The 14,693-nt window shown below is 46.3% G+C and overlaps 1 protein-coding gene across 1 annotated transcript in view; it reads right to left on the bottom strand.

The window, feature by feature from the left end:
• Positions 1–5,506: 5,506 nt before the first annotated feature.
• The window catches only part of ACSS1 (acyl-CoA synthetase short chain family member 1), a gene marked incomplete at its 5' end in the record, with an annotated part of 33,183 nt that continues 23,996 nt past the window's right edge, over positions 5,507–14,693 (bottom strand). Inside the window, 6 exons of the mRNA XM_082481877.1 lie at positions 5,507–6,186; positions 8,021–8,139; positions 8,718–8,781; positions 10,305–10,432; positions 12,072–12,198; positions 13,095–13,207. Coding sequence (XP_082338003.1) covers positions 6,013–6,186; positions 8,021–8,139; positions 8,718–8,781; positions 10,305–10,432; positions 12,072–12,198; positions 13,095–13,207 — 725 coding nt within the window. The 3' untranslated portion in view covers positions 5,507–6,012. The remainder of the gene's footprint in view (positions 6,187–8,020; positions 8,140–8,717; positions 8,782–10,304; positions 10,433–12,071; positions 12,199–13,094; positions 13,208–14,693) is intronic.

The following is a 14,693-nucleotide window of genomic DNA, read 5'->3' as shown; positions in this document are numbered from 1 at the left end:
TGGGTTTTCCACAGAGAGGGGCTGCTGCCAGGAAAGGGGGGCGTGGGGACGGGGGCCTTTTCTCTCTGTTCGGAGTTGAATGCAGGCAACAGGCCCGGCATCTGCAAGAAAGCTTAGCAGCGCTGTTCCCTAAAGGCACCAGCTTTCCTGAACAACCATCTCGCCCCAGGACCTTGTGAGTAGTATTCCACAAGCTCTCCTCCCAGTTCTGCTGTGAGGCTACTGCCATTCCTGGGGGTGCAGAGGGCTGAGGCACAGAGGAGTGAAGTGGCATCCCCAAGGTCCAATAGGTAGAGAAAGAAACTTCTCTGAGTTTTGTGCATCCCACGTGCAGGATGATCACTAAAAAGCACTGGGTTTCCACTCTCCCAGCCTCAACAGACCAAAAAAAGTAAGCTTTGTCACTACAGCCACACGAAGTCCAGGCAGATACATACCAGCTACAGAGAAACAGAAGTAAGAGTGAAAAAGCTGCTGCAGCAGATCATTCATTACCAGTGTTTGTAGGCTGGTAGTTTTGCATAGCTGTGACGATTTCCACCCCAAAATGTGGTTACGTCCCCAAATCCTTCTATCCAGGACAAAGCAGGACTAGGCTCACTGCCATGAAAAATATGCTGCACCTCTAGACTCAGCCAGAAGACAATTCCTGGTCCAGAACTGTCGTCTTTTTTTTTTTTTTTTTTTTTCCAAGCTGAAAAAGAATCATCTGTTCCTGCTTAGTTTAAAACCAGAAACTTGTTGCTGAGATCACTTTCTGTTATTTTAACTGGCCACAGTGACAGCCCCTGAATATAATTGTGTTCGGCTAGAAAACACAGTCTCCATTTCGCCCATAAATTCTCAGTAAATAGATCAGGGCAGCTGCAGTAGCAAAACACAAAGGGAGGAGATGGGCACCTGCCTTTTTATCCAGCCCATTCTGTGACTTATCAGAGACACCTGCCAGAGGGTTGCAAGAGCTAAGGAAGAGTGGCACTGGAAGCCTTCCAGAAGCAGCTGCTGGAGGTAACAGGAGAAGTGGCTAATGAGGATGTTCAGTGTCCGTCCCCGCATTACAACTCTAGTGTTACCTATGCGGTAAGCAGAGGGTGAAATGCAATCTTCCTCACTTCTTAATGGACAAAGTGCCCTGCAGAGGATGTGTTCCTGGCACTTACAAATGATCCATGGCACCTGGAAACAAATTTCTTCTCTCATCTGCTCCACTCTGGGACAGCTACACGCTCACTTTCTACACAATGCTGTATCTCATGTTCCCCACACACCCCCTGTTTTCACTTCTTATCTACTTGTGTGCACTGTGCACAAGACAAGGAGATTAGTAGCTGAACTGTCCGTATCAACTAATGGTAATTAATTGTTCTCTCTGTTTGCATCACACAGGAAAATGAGGATAGACCACTGGGACCTCAGGATTTACAGGAAACACTCAGCTTACTGACATGCAAATGCTAGTTTCTCAACTTTTTGAGATGTTTTGCAGTGGCAGTTTTCTGGCAGTAACTCATTTCCTGTGAGCTACAGTTTAGAGAAAAGCAGCAAAGGAAAACAGCAATTTGGACCACAAGATGACTCATCCTGATCTCCAACTCCTTTGCCTTTCTTTGGTCAGTGCTGGCAGACTAAAATAATCAGGACAGGCAGAAGCAGCTCAACAGAACTGAAAAAATCCCAGACCCTTAAGGGGTTGATGCAAATCCAACCAATCACACAGAGAAAGATACTTCCTTTAATGAAAATATGAATACAGAGATCACTGAAGTAACTGGTTTTGGTCAAGGACAATAAATGCATGTAAAGCACAATTACAGAAAGCAAAATGAAATTAAAGACTTAACATTAGACTGTACAATACACATCTCTAGAAAGAGGAACTTTCCCTTCCTAGAATTAAGAAAATTGTGGTCTGTGTCTCCAGTGGGGGAAAAGGCACCATGACTGGGTCTCACTGGCAAAAGCGAGTGGGATAAAAAGCAAGAACATTTGCGCTTTGCAACAAACTGCAACAGGTAAAATGGACTCTGGATCTCTTTTGATGAAGCTACAAAGGCAATATGGCAAATAACCCGCACATCACTCATAGACACACAAGGGTTTAGCAGAATTCAACAGTTCTAAACAAAGCAATGACCCCCAAGTTTGTCCCGTGACCCCACTGTAAAGTATTCTATATATCATTACCTCCTTCACTGATTAGTGAACATCAGCTCTTAAGACTGCAGACCCGGTGTCTTTCACAAGCTGCCTCCTTCCTAGAATTTCAGGAACTGAGGACCTCAGTGCCAGTTCTGCAGGCTGCACCCCTCCCTGAACCACAAGCCTGGTGGGCGAGGGAGACTGCTGCAGGGGAAGCAGAAAGCACTGTTGCCAAGCTCCAGTGCTGATGTTCGTGACATACACGGGATAATGAAAATGCAAAGCTTGACTCAGGCTTGCACTGAAGACGCAACCGCTGCAGTTAGCAGAGATCATGGGGAAAAAGAAGAAAGGGGGACTTCCCTGGCTGGAAAAATTCAGCTATTTGGCAAAGCTTTCTGTAAGTAGCCTACCCAGTGAAGCATAGTATTCTTCTTTTTGCAAGAAGTACCCCTTCCAAGCCCTGCCTAGCTCTGTTTCTACCAGAATGGTATTAGATGAACTGAGCATGAGGTGTCAGCTCCAAGAGCTGATGCTGGTATACTTGCCAAAGTGCAGTTTCACCAGGAGAGGTGGGGGCTGAGGCTGCCCAGCAGGAGCCGGGTCCACTGCAGAACACCATGTGGGCAGCACAACAGCGCCATGTGCTCTCTTTGAACACCCCAAGGCAGCCTCTGAGCAGACGGACATCCCAAGGACCACAGCTCAGCTGTGGAAATGCGCAAGGAAGAAACAGAGCGGTCATCGTGGTACTTTATGGCAGGCATGTGGCACTTTAATCTTGCACATGCTGGTGATGCGATTTTAGCAAAGGTGCTTCAGAACTGCACAGTATGAGGCTTGTTTGTAACTATAGTCTGTCCACACCATAGCTGCCATGGATGTGAATTTATTGAGGTGCTGCAGCTACCTGGTCAGTCTGTAACCTCCCTGGCAGCCGTGGTACTTAAGCCCATGCCAGTTGAGCCAACAGGGATGCAGGTGAGGGAGCGCTACCTATCTCCCTTTTTCCCTGAGCAGAGGAACAGTATGATGAACATCTCAATGCACATTGCTCCTCACATAGCTAGTCTTCATAAGGCAGTTCAGATGAATTAGACCACTGGGTCACACATGGAAATTTCAGGTCAACAGGACAAGGAGATTCTATACCCCTAATATAGGAAATGCTTTCTTGACTAAACGGAAAATGTGTAATCTTGTCCAAAAGTCATTCTTTTTCCTTCACACTGTATTTCAGACTGTGTGGAGACAACTTATTTAAACAAGGGAGTCTACTTTTTCTGTCAAAAGCATTAACTCCTGGCTGCTTCCCACTTGAAAATCACTTAAGGAAGTGTTTTTTTTTTTCTTTTGCTATGGCAATAGAAGATGTATGTAGTAGCTGTCTCCTAAAGTATTAACATCCTGTCAACTCTATCAAACCTTCTGATCTTTGACTTCCCACAAAGTCCAGAGGGTGTCTACTTACCTTAAGCAAAAAACAGATTGCAGTCAGAAGGATGGGAATTTTAATGAAGCGTGATATTCCCTACTGTATTACCCAGTCCCTAGAGATGTTTAAAATAAACTTAAAAAAAAACCCAACAGCAAATGCAGCTAGTGTACTCAGAGGAACTCTGGGATCTAAGACAACGTGCCTGTCTTTGAGAACACATTGTACTGCGAGTAGCCTGCTTGCCCGTTTGGTACCAGAATCTCTGCTGGCCAAAGAACTCACCACTCCTCTCCCAGTCCTACAGGATCACCTAGCCATTTCTCTCCTGCCTTTCCTGCCTCCAGTTAGGTGCACAGATTATCCTTCCAGTACACGTCCCCCTGGAAAAGGCAGCACTGCTCCAGTTAAATTCAGCAATAAATAACACCTGTAAAACTACAGCAAAAATTGGTGATTCTGTCAATCATTCAGGGGTTTGGCAGGCCAAAATACCCAGGTCCATGAAACTAAGCAGACTGTCGTCTGAGAATGACAGAGGCAGAACTGCAAGGTTTGATGGAGTGACCCCAGCCACAGCACTGGAACGGTGGTTAGCAGTCACTTGGCTTAGGCAGGTTAAGATGGAGAAGTTCTGCCTGCGCCCTTGCAGCACACACTCCCAGAATCAGCATTGTGCACGCTACACTGGCGTATACCTTGAGCTTTTGCACCCAGGGAGAGGGGACTCCTCTACCATGCCTTCCTGGCATGCTCTGTGAGACCCTCCAACCACTCTGAACCCCTTAGCCAGCTTAAACCAAATTTAGCAGTGGTAGAACTCTCAAAGGCATTCAGCACCTACAGGCTTTTCCATGCTCTTCAGTAGGGTAGTAGAGGACAGGATACTTACTAGCAAATTCTTCTGAACAGCCCAAATATATAAGGAGTGCTTCAATCAAAATGTGTTAATGATAAAATGAGTCCAGAAATAAAACACTGAATATATTAGTTGCAATTTTGAAAGCATATGAAAAACAAAGGCTATTGTTCCCTGCTATTCTGAGGTTGCTGGTCTGGAACGCTACCATGCTTTCCAGAAGGCATCTAAGAGGCACTTCCTTTTTCTTTGTAGATTGTGCAATTTGTGAGCACCTACCTGGCACTTAACTCTTTGCAAGATCAGCACAGCAGCATGCGGAAAGGGCAGACATGGTAAGGCCCAACTTGAAATGACAAGGATTAAGTCATAATTTCTGACAGGAGAACCAACCTACCTCCAAACTGGGTGCCTGTCTTTGTTGGAGCAAACAAGATTACAGGCCATTTGGGAGTGGGCTAAAATAACCATTCCTTGGTCAGAAATCACACAGCCCGGCAAGTCACAGTGAACCCTCCAGCACATCTCTCTCAGCTTCAAACCTCTCTTGAGCACTTCAGGATTTTGTTTCCCAATGCTTCTCTGACAGACAACAAGCAAACATCATCCCTTTCCATAGCGACTTCAAGAAACAAAGGCACCTCCACAAATCCCAACTGGCAACAAAGATCTACCAGTTGTGGACCACCGCTCCTAATATGCAGAAGTGAACCACAATGATCCAGTTGTCATCACCGATGAGGAAGAGGACAATTACTTTAAAAAAACCATTGGTGATCTCAGTTTCTCAAGGCAGAATAGAAATACGTGGGACCAGATGCCTCCTATGCAACTGGCAACACATTGAGGACATGTAGGAAGCCCAGTGGTAGACTCTGTGGTTCAGTTTTGCTGCTGCAAGTGCTAGTGCTGGGTTGCCTAGGTGGGACATGAAGGGACATGGGTTCACCATCTCTGGCAAGTCCCATGACATATAGTGGTAGGAACAAATCCTTATGAGGAAAGCCGAAGGAGGTATTAGAACAACTGGGTAAACACAAGAAAGAATTATCAGACTAGCCATGTCCTTCTTATTTCCCTAATAACACAGGTGAAGCATCCAGCAGAATACCCAGCATTGCTGAAAAGGCACCACAGTTGCAGTGAAATACAGCTACTTGAACTCGGATATCCAAGCTGAAGGAAAAATTGAAAAAGTGTATTCCAGGGCTTCTTTTTAAAACAGCAAAAATATTGTATAAAAACATTTCCCGGTACAGTAACATTAAAATGAAAAACATTAACGTCTGCATCTTGCTTCAGCTAGTATTAAATTTCATCATAGCTAATGGAAACCACCAATAGCTGCTCTACAGTAGAACAGCCCTAAAAGCAATGAAAGGGAGCTCACTGACTGTGCGAAACTGCAGATTGCTCCTAGCTCTGTGCATCTCAAAATACGTTGTGGAGTGGAAAATCTTGTTGCCCTGGAAGGCAACAGAGTTTTTAAAAAAAAAATCGCCAAGAGAGAACTATGTCGTTTGCCTGGTTACTTGAGACCTTCCACATTTCAAGTGGAGATAGATTTCAGAGCTGCCTGTTATGAGGAATTCTTCTCCTTGTATTTCTGGTAAGCATCCAGTATCTCCTTGACAACGCTTGGATCATCAAGTGTGGTGACATCTCCCATGTTGCTTGATTGTTCAGTGACTACTTTCCTCAGCAGCCTTCTCATGATTTTCCCTGATCGGGTTTTAGGAAGACGTTTCACCACCTGCCGAGAAAGGAAAGACACACCTATGTGAGAACCTGGGTCCTGCTGGAAACCACAAGGAAATTTGGCTGAACTGTCCTAAGCCTGGCACACTATCTCATGGCCACAGCTCCTTTAGGGCTACTGGGAAATACTAGACCACTGAGCACACTAGTTTATATCCAAGGAAACGAGTGTCACTAGCATCAATTCCTTGTGCTATAAATTTTATTCTTATTTAAATGGTCTTTGTTCCCCATTTACTCATTGCTGCGTATCTCCAGGCTGGGTGGTGCAGGACGCATAGCTCTTTGGAGAATCAGGTCCTGAATAAGCTGGTAACTATTGAACTAGAAAGCTAGTTACACTTGAAAACTCAGGCATTGGTGATGATCTCAACACATTACCAGAACAGACATTCACATTCCCCTTTCCAGGGCAGGAATATAAAGCACACAATACTGCACGCCAGCTACAGGGTCTCCTACTCAAGGGATAATAACTCCTGTCTGCTGAAGTTTCCCGCTGTCTGATTGTATCTGTCAGCCTACACGCCTTTCTTCATAAACAGAATGTTAAATGTCTTGGCTATGCTTCCTGCAGAGGACTTAGCAGCACATTCAAAGGCTTTAGCATAAACTTGAGCCTGGTCAAGAGTTCTCAGGCACTGAACAGAGACGCTAGGCAGGTCTCACATTTTGCTACATGATCAGGCCAGTAGGCTACAAAACTCCAAAGCATTAACTAACACAGAACGGAAGAGTTGTAGGACTTCTCTGCTAGGCTACCTGCAAACACAAGGAAACAAGAGGTGTTTCCTCACAAACCTGCAAGTTCTGGGAGCTGCTCCAATCCACTGAGGATGTCTTGAGCTGTTCCAAGTTGAATGAGCCACCCTTGCCTGTTCCTGTGTGTATTCTGTAACCTGTGCCTCGGTGTCCACCTTCCCAGCACGTGGCTAAAACAGAGCCCCTCAAAGAAGTGGCCTGGTCACTGCCTCCAAGCAGAGAGGGGACTGGATGCAGACAGGCCTTGGGGGGCAGCTAAGGGGCACCTTTGTGCACTCTCCCCAAACACACAAAGGGAGCTGCTGAAAGGTGAGGAGGCTTGAAACAGAGCCTGGAGTTCATCAGCGCTCCCAGGGTCAGGCTGAAGAGCTGTCTGAGTTACGCAATAGAAACAGCCAGTGCTTTGGCATCTGGGATTGATGCTGATTAACAACACAAAATAGGTGGGCAGTGGAAAGTGTCCCTCTGCCTCTCAGTGACACTGAAAGTTGTGGCGTTTCTCTACAGTTCGGTGGGGTTTTATCTCATCCATTGCACAGCGCCACAGAGAGCAGTGCCACATTGCTTCAGCAAGGGGTTAGCTGAGGACAAGAGCTGTGCGGGCCAGTGATGCTGCTGCACAGTGAACAGGGACATCAAGTGCATCTTGAGGCACAGGGTTGGCCCGGGGTTCCCCTTTGCCAGAGCTCTGGCCAAGCATGGTGCTCTCAACCCTCTCTGCGCATCCCACTTAAAGGATTGTTCAGCACTTGGCCCAAACGGAGCAGCCTCAGGGGAGCTCTAAAGAACACTCTGTAACAGCCCCACCTAGAAGCTGCTCTGCAGGCTGGAGCAGCTCTAACACCCCAGTGACCCCCTGGGCCACTGCTGATCCTCAGGCACGCAGAAGGAGCACATGCAGACCACTGCACCTGCCCTCCCCTACCGAGGGATCCCTCCAGCTAGTTCCATTTTTCTGCTTCTTCGTCCTGCCAGAGAGGGACAACAGCAACACCACAGGCAGGAAGGTGAGTCTTGCTCAATGTGACCATTCCTGCTCCTGGTCCCAGTTACAATCTCTCACTTACCAGAATGTGGTCAGGCACAGCATATTTTGCTATCTTGGAAGCCACTATGGTTTTGAGTTCTTCTTTGACACGGTCTATATGAGCTGCCTGCTCCTTTAGCACTATGAAAGCAAAGGCACCTGGAAGACAGAAGAGCAGAAGCCACATACCGCATATTAGATCCTGGCTGGCAAGACCAGGGATGCTCATTCAAATGCCAAGGCAGGTTTCAGATCATTCCTATGCACAATCTAGGGTCTTCCAAGAAAACCACAGATCCTGTTTACAAGAGGGAGTCAGACTCCAGCCCTCAAATGATGGCCCAGCCTTGTCTTGGAATCTATGGACCAGACTCATCTCAGTGACAATGACAACTCAATGTAAATTACCAAAGTGTCACTGGAATCAAAAGCTGGCCAATGCAAATCAGCTATTCCCGTTCTGTTCAAAGGACATCTCTGAGCACAGTCCTTTCTAAGGAAGCTTTACCACATACGTTAACACTATGTGTGAAAATAGTTTAGGGGAGTAACACCTGCACTCAGCTTAGGAACATGCAGTTATTTTCATGGGTGTCTTTGCCTCTTGGGACTGAAACACCAGTCAACCTAAGGACAACTGCCCTCCCATTCCCTAGGCACCTCCTAACACAGAGCCCGGGTTAGAAATTAAGCAAAGTATATGCAGGTGTCATGTCAGGACACTGCTTTTCACATACCTTCTCCTTTGATCTTGTGTGGATACCCAATCACAGCAGTCTCGGGGACGTCAGGGTGATCAGCCTTCACAAAAAGCGAAACAAAAATACACAGAGCATAACAACTGCTTCAAGCCCTGCAGAGTTTGTGCCAGTTGCTCTAGGAACAAAACACCTTGCCATATCTCCTCCTCCCCTTGGCAGATCCTGCTGAAAGCCCAACAGGAAAGCTGGTGGCCACGGACATGGCCACGTCTCTGGGAATAGCATTTACTCACTTGATTGGCCCTGCTTTTAAAAATACAAGTAAGTACTTTTACATACACTGCTAAGCCCACTGCACACCAAGCTGAATTTGCACCAGCTGGAAACCTCCTTTCTCTTTGTCTGTTCTCTTGTGTGTGCATGGCTACGGTCCCAAGTGGTGACTGGCCACGGCCAAATCAGAAGCAAAACCAGTCCTGCATTGCCACAGGGAACTGTTGCCAACAGAGCAAAAGTGAAGCTACTGCCAACATCACAGTCCACATTTGACTGGTTTTTATAAGTGCCCGAAACACACCAAAAGGCAGAAAGATCAGGCTGCTTCATCTTCCTAGGAAGGGGGAAGGGTTGTTTTGCCAAATGCGCTTTTTTTATTATTATGCTACACAACAGTGATTTATTCTGTCACGTTTCAGAGTTTAATTTAACATTCTTCTACCATAAGGAGACAATTTGGGTATACAGACTGGAAGAAATCACATATCTGAATCCCACACTAAAGACTGGATTATGCTATCTTCAATTAGATTAATATATGAAAGAAAACATCACAGAGCAATCTGAGTATATAAATATATTTGCATATACACATACACAGGTATACACATAGAGTGAGAGAGGGACTGGATCCTATATCTCCAATCAGAAACCCACACAGATTCAAAAATTACTCACAGAGGAGAAAGTAGGATCCTGTGTGCCAGCGAACACATCTCAGGTTTATCAAATGCTACATTTAAGTGCCATTTGCAGGCAAGGCACATAACATAGAAATAAATATTCAGGTCAAGCTTTGAAGATAAATGCTCTGAGGACTTTTTGTTTTCTATTCCCTGAGCTAATATTATTTTCTCTCAAAATGACAGGCTAGTTTTGCAGCTGCCATGAATCAAGGTTGCTTCATATTTAACACTGCTGAATTCTCAGGAATACCCAGCTAGTTTGGGCGAGCAAGAACCACAGATTTGGGAAGGGGAGGTTAGGTGTTAGCAGAAGGGAGGGAACAAACAGGAGAGACAATCCCCTATGGAGAGTCCACCAGCATCCAAAATTACAACTGCAACAGTATGTCATTGAGAGGAAACACAGCTCTGACAGCTCGAGTGCAGGGACTGCCCATGGTGTGAAACCTCTCTCACTTGCCCTTTCGTTGTCTCTTTAATAAGGGAGCTCTTTCCTTTTGCACATTTGGTATGCATTACACGCTAAGCTCTGTGTATACGGGGGCAGGGGTTTGAAGGCAAGAGACCCCGTGCTTGTTTAAATTCATAAAACTTCTTTTTAAGGGCCATCCTGCCCCACAGATGTGCCCTGTCAAGGCACCTCCACCTGCCTGGAACTTACCATTGCATCTTCTATCTCTGCCGTCCCGAGCCTGTGTCCGCTGATGTTAATGACATCATCCATGCGCCCCGTTATCTGGTAATAGCCTTTCTTGGTCCTGTAAGCACCATCCCCTGTGAAGTAGTAACCTACAGCAAAGACACATGGGTGCTCAGCAGCAGGAAGCGTGCCAGCCTACTGCTCCGGGCTCCCATGCAGATGAGCCCATGCTCTAGGATGGCGACTAGGGCAGGCTGGATCAGGCAGCTCTCAGGGCCGCAGGACCTGCCGCACACCATTTCCCACTTCCCTTTGCCATCCCCAACCTTCGCCTGCGCTGCCTGGGCTGTGCTGGCTCCTCGTAAGCACCTCAGCAGCACCAAGACAACAGAGCTCAGATGGGTAAAATCACTGTAGGCAATCAGCAGCAACCAGTGGCTGATGTCCCTGTAGTAAAACCAAGTCCAGCAACACAACACAGCGATGCTTTGTTGGATTTACAAAACCAAGGGGGGCTCTCCAATCTCCCTTGGCTTTACACGCCTACAGCTGCGCAGCCGCTGCGTGCTCAGGCCTGGTGCATACAGAACTAAGATAAAAGCACTTCAAATGCCATTTGCCAGCATGCCGTAGGCTATTGAGGTCTGCTGCTAGCTACACTTCAGCACTCATGAAAAACTACAACTGTTCAGCTGAAAGGGAGCAGTTTTATTACATTTTGTACATGGGAACGCTGGATTTTTTTAATCACTTACACTGGGATGGATGAAAAGCTATTTTCCCTCCCGGCTAACAAAGATTCAGACCCCAGATAACAGTCCCTCTCCAGTGTTTGAGCATGGCAAAAATACTGCTATCAGATTAGCTGAAATCAGCCAATCATGATAAGCATGGTGTTTGGAAGGTCTAAAACGTTTGATGGAAACTGAAAAAGACCCAATGGTTCCAGGAAACTACAGTGTCACTGAGGACACATCTGGTGACACAGATTGTGTTGGCTCTTCATCAAAGCCATGTCCTCATCTGAATTGTTCTTGTGGCACTTCTGAGCAGCAGCCGGCTGCTAGCACTGTGAAATCTGAAGGTGGTTCTTGCCAGGACCCATTATTGGCCAATTCATAGACTTCCAGTCTTGCCTCCTGCCCTTCCAAATCAATTAAACAACTAAATATCAACAAGACTTCAGATGCAAACATGTAGTGAATAATACAGGACTATGGGCTCATTCAACTTCTACCAGTTTTCCATTCTTATTTTCCAACCCATTTTGTACAATTTGCAGGATTGTCTCTCTAATTCTTGTCTACCTTGTAGCTTTCAAATCCCCTTCAGTTGCTCCCCTGACTGAAGACAGTACTCTTGTCCAATCTCCTACAAAAAATGTTTCCCTGCCATGTCTAATTACTTCCCAGATACAACTTGACCGTGTTTTAAAAAGGAAGGATGTAACACAGCCTGTGACAGCAAGGGTGAGATTCAGTGATGCAGGAGGTATTTTCCCATCCAATATTCCTATTTCCAAGTGAAATGATGAGACACAAATGGCCCCAAAGAAAAGGTATTTGGACTTTAAAATTTGGGCATTAAAATTTTCTAAAACATACATTCCCTTTTGACAGCTAGAAAGGTCAATGCTATCTAAGACCATTAGTGTACGCTTGCAGCACGTCACCCGCAACCCCAAGCAACCAAGATCTGGCTGGTACAGAAATAACACAAAGTGCTGCTGAAAATATTCATTGTGCTTATGCTGCAGTGCAAACTGCCTTCCCTTAGCACTTTCCTTACCTGGGTAGGCTTTGAAATAGGCATCAACAAATCGCTGGTGATCTCCGTAGATTGTTCTTGCCATGCCAGGCCATGGCTGGGCAATGCAGAGCGCACCGGACACGTCATTGCCCTCTATTACCTTTCCCTGCAGGTTCAAGCACAGGAGGGATGTTCAGGTGAACAAAACAGGAACAGTAAGGGCTTCTGTGTCATTGATCTGGCAAGAGTCACCCTGTTGCTCACTGCAGAGTGCCAGTGGAGGGCCACAGGTGGAGAAAATGAATCCACCCATGGAGCTACCAGGCACTGTCTGTGTCATGCCTTCCTTACCCCTTGAGGCCAGCAGCACAGCAGATTAAGACCAAAAAAATAGTGAGTCCTGTGATTCTCCTGGAGGGCAATACCAGCAAAGATGACAGCACAGATGTGCCAAGCAGCCAGAGGATACCTGGGATGTGGCTAGCAGGGAAATGCCTGGACCCCTGCCTTCCACCTTCACTTTTGTTAACTGCCACATTCCCTTATCAAACTGTATATGGAGAAGATTACATGCTTTACTGTTTAACAGAGCACTGGAGCGCAGATGGGGATCGTTTCACGCACCTTCACAGACCAGCACCAGTTTTCTCACAGACACTCACAGCTGCAGGGCCTCATGCCTTGCATTTCCCTTGGAAAACTCCACCAGTACCGTTGGCTGCTCCAGCTTTGCCACATCACTGGTTCCCAGGAGCTTTGTGACTTCTGACTTCTCTCATGAATGGAGGCAGCAGCTCTTAATCAGAAGCAGTGTAAGACCATAAAAGTGGTGCTGAAAATGCAAATGCTCCCCTAGAGATTTGCAGACAGCTTGCAATGCCCAGTTGGCAATCTGTACAGACATTTGAGATATGCTCAGTATATAAATTGCCCATCTATTCTACCATTTTAATGGAGGAACAAACATCCTTCCGGATCCTGTTCCTCTGCCATCAGAAAGGTGATTAAGGCAGAAACACACACCAGCTTCTCTTTTGGGCACCCAACACAGCCTCAACTCACATTCTCATCCATCAGCACGGGCACAATCCCAAAGAAAGGTCTCATAGCCATAGCCGGAACAATCTCAGCTTTCTCCTCTGAAGGCCGTGGGGCAATGCAGATGCCACCAGTTTCTGGAAGAATAATGAAAAACAAAATATGTGGGGTCTATTAAATGCTGGATGAAAGCAAGTGCCAGCTCTTCTTAGTTACAGAAGAGAATAGCGAAGCCCGCGTACCTGCTTCTACAGCAGATGGCCTGTGGACCCTGCAGCAGCAGCATGATGGGTGCGTTCAACAGCCTTCCCACAGTCCCGTCCGTGGCAAATCAATCAGGCACAATGAAGACCCCATTGATTCAGCCCACATGCTCTGTTCCCTATATCTGGCCTCAAGTCAGCTCACAGATAACCCATTCCTCCAGCTACCAACCTGCAACAAATACAGGCAGCTCTAACGCATACTTACACCTTTGCAGGTCCTTCTCACACTGACACCGCTGCCTGGTGGTGGGGACAGTACTCACCAGCCCCATTTCCCACCCCAGAAGTGATTTTATGGGGAAAGTATAAGCATGCCAAGGGATTTATCTCCCAGTGCTGTTTTTACAGCTGTCTAAGGTTAGCATGAAAAGCACTTCAGGAGGCTGAATTACTCTTATTACAGAGTACGAGATTAACCCACCACTTACAGGCAGGTTGAGCTTATCTTCTATTCAAAATTGAACCTTTTAATCATCCTTTTTTGTTCCTGCTGGGATGAACATTAAATCAGATTCCAACCTTAATCAGATCTTTTCTATTCTAAACTAACTCAGAAACACAAGTCAGAAAAAAAACCAAAGGAGCATTAGGCTTTTAAAAATGCAGCTCTCTAAAGAAAGGTATGTTCTGCCACTTGGAGAGTGCATTCCTCTACCAGCTTTGCTGAGGTGGTGCAAACTGAAACCAGGGACTGGAAAGGCTGAAAGTGACCCTGAATTTGCATCCAGCTGCCCTGAGGTAGCTATAAGGAAGGGTCTCTTTGAGGAACCCTAAACTTTAAACCTGCAGAAAATAGTTTCACATGTGGCTTACACATAAAATTATTTCACATTTCATTGACGGGCATGTATCCACTTCACATGTTTCTGTTTATTTTGAAAGGGTCGTCTTGATTTTTTCGGAAAAAGAAAAAAGCACCCCAGGCACCTGCTCTTCTCTGTTTGCACAGAAAAAAAAAATAACATGGAACCTGATTAAACTGATGGTTGCTCTTCCTAAGCCAGGACTCATTCTGAATACAGCACTGCAAGCTGTGTTTCAACGTGGGTTTTGTCACATCCTACACATCCTGCAGCCAGCTGCCCATAAGGCAGTAAAGTCACATTCCAGAGGGAGCCGCATGGTGGCAAGGGTGCTTTAAACTGGTTTAAAAGTACTGATTTTAACCACTGACCGTGCTTCCACGTTACCTGTGCCCACGCTGCCACTGTACTGCAAATCCACCCAGCCTTTAAGCAAGGACAGCAGAGTCTGAGCACAGAGGGTGATGCACCGAAACAGGGCTCCTCTCTGCTGTGAGTGAATCACCCCTGGCAGCAGGGCAGAGCAGGTACTCTCTACCACCGTTGTCTTCACC

This window comes from Vanellus vanellus, assembly GCF_965231255.1.
Source record: "Vanellus vanellus genome assembly, chromosome: 3".
In the NCBI taxonomy this organism is placed as follows: Eukaryota; Metazoa; Chordata; class Aves; order Charadriiformes; family Charadriidae; genus Vanellus; species Vanellus vanellus.
The sequence above is the reverse complement of the archived record's forward strand: the minus strand, read 5'-3'. Positions and strand labels throughout refer to the sequence as shown.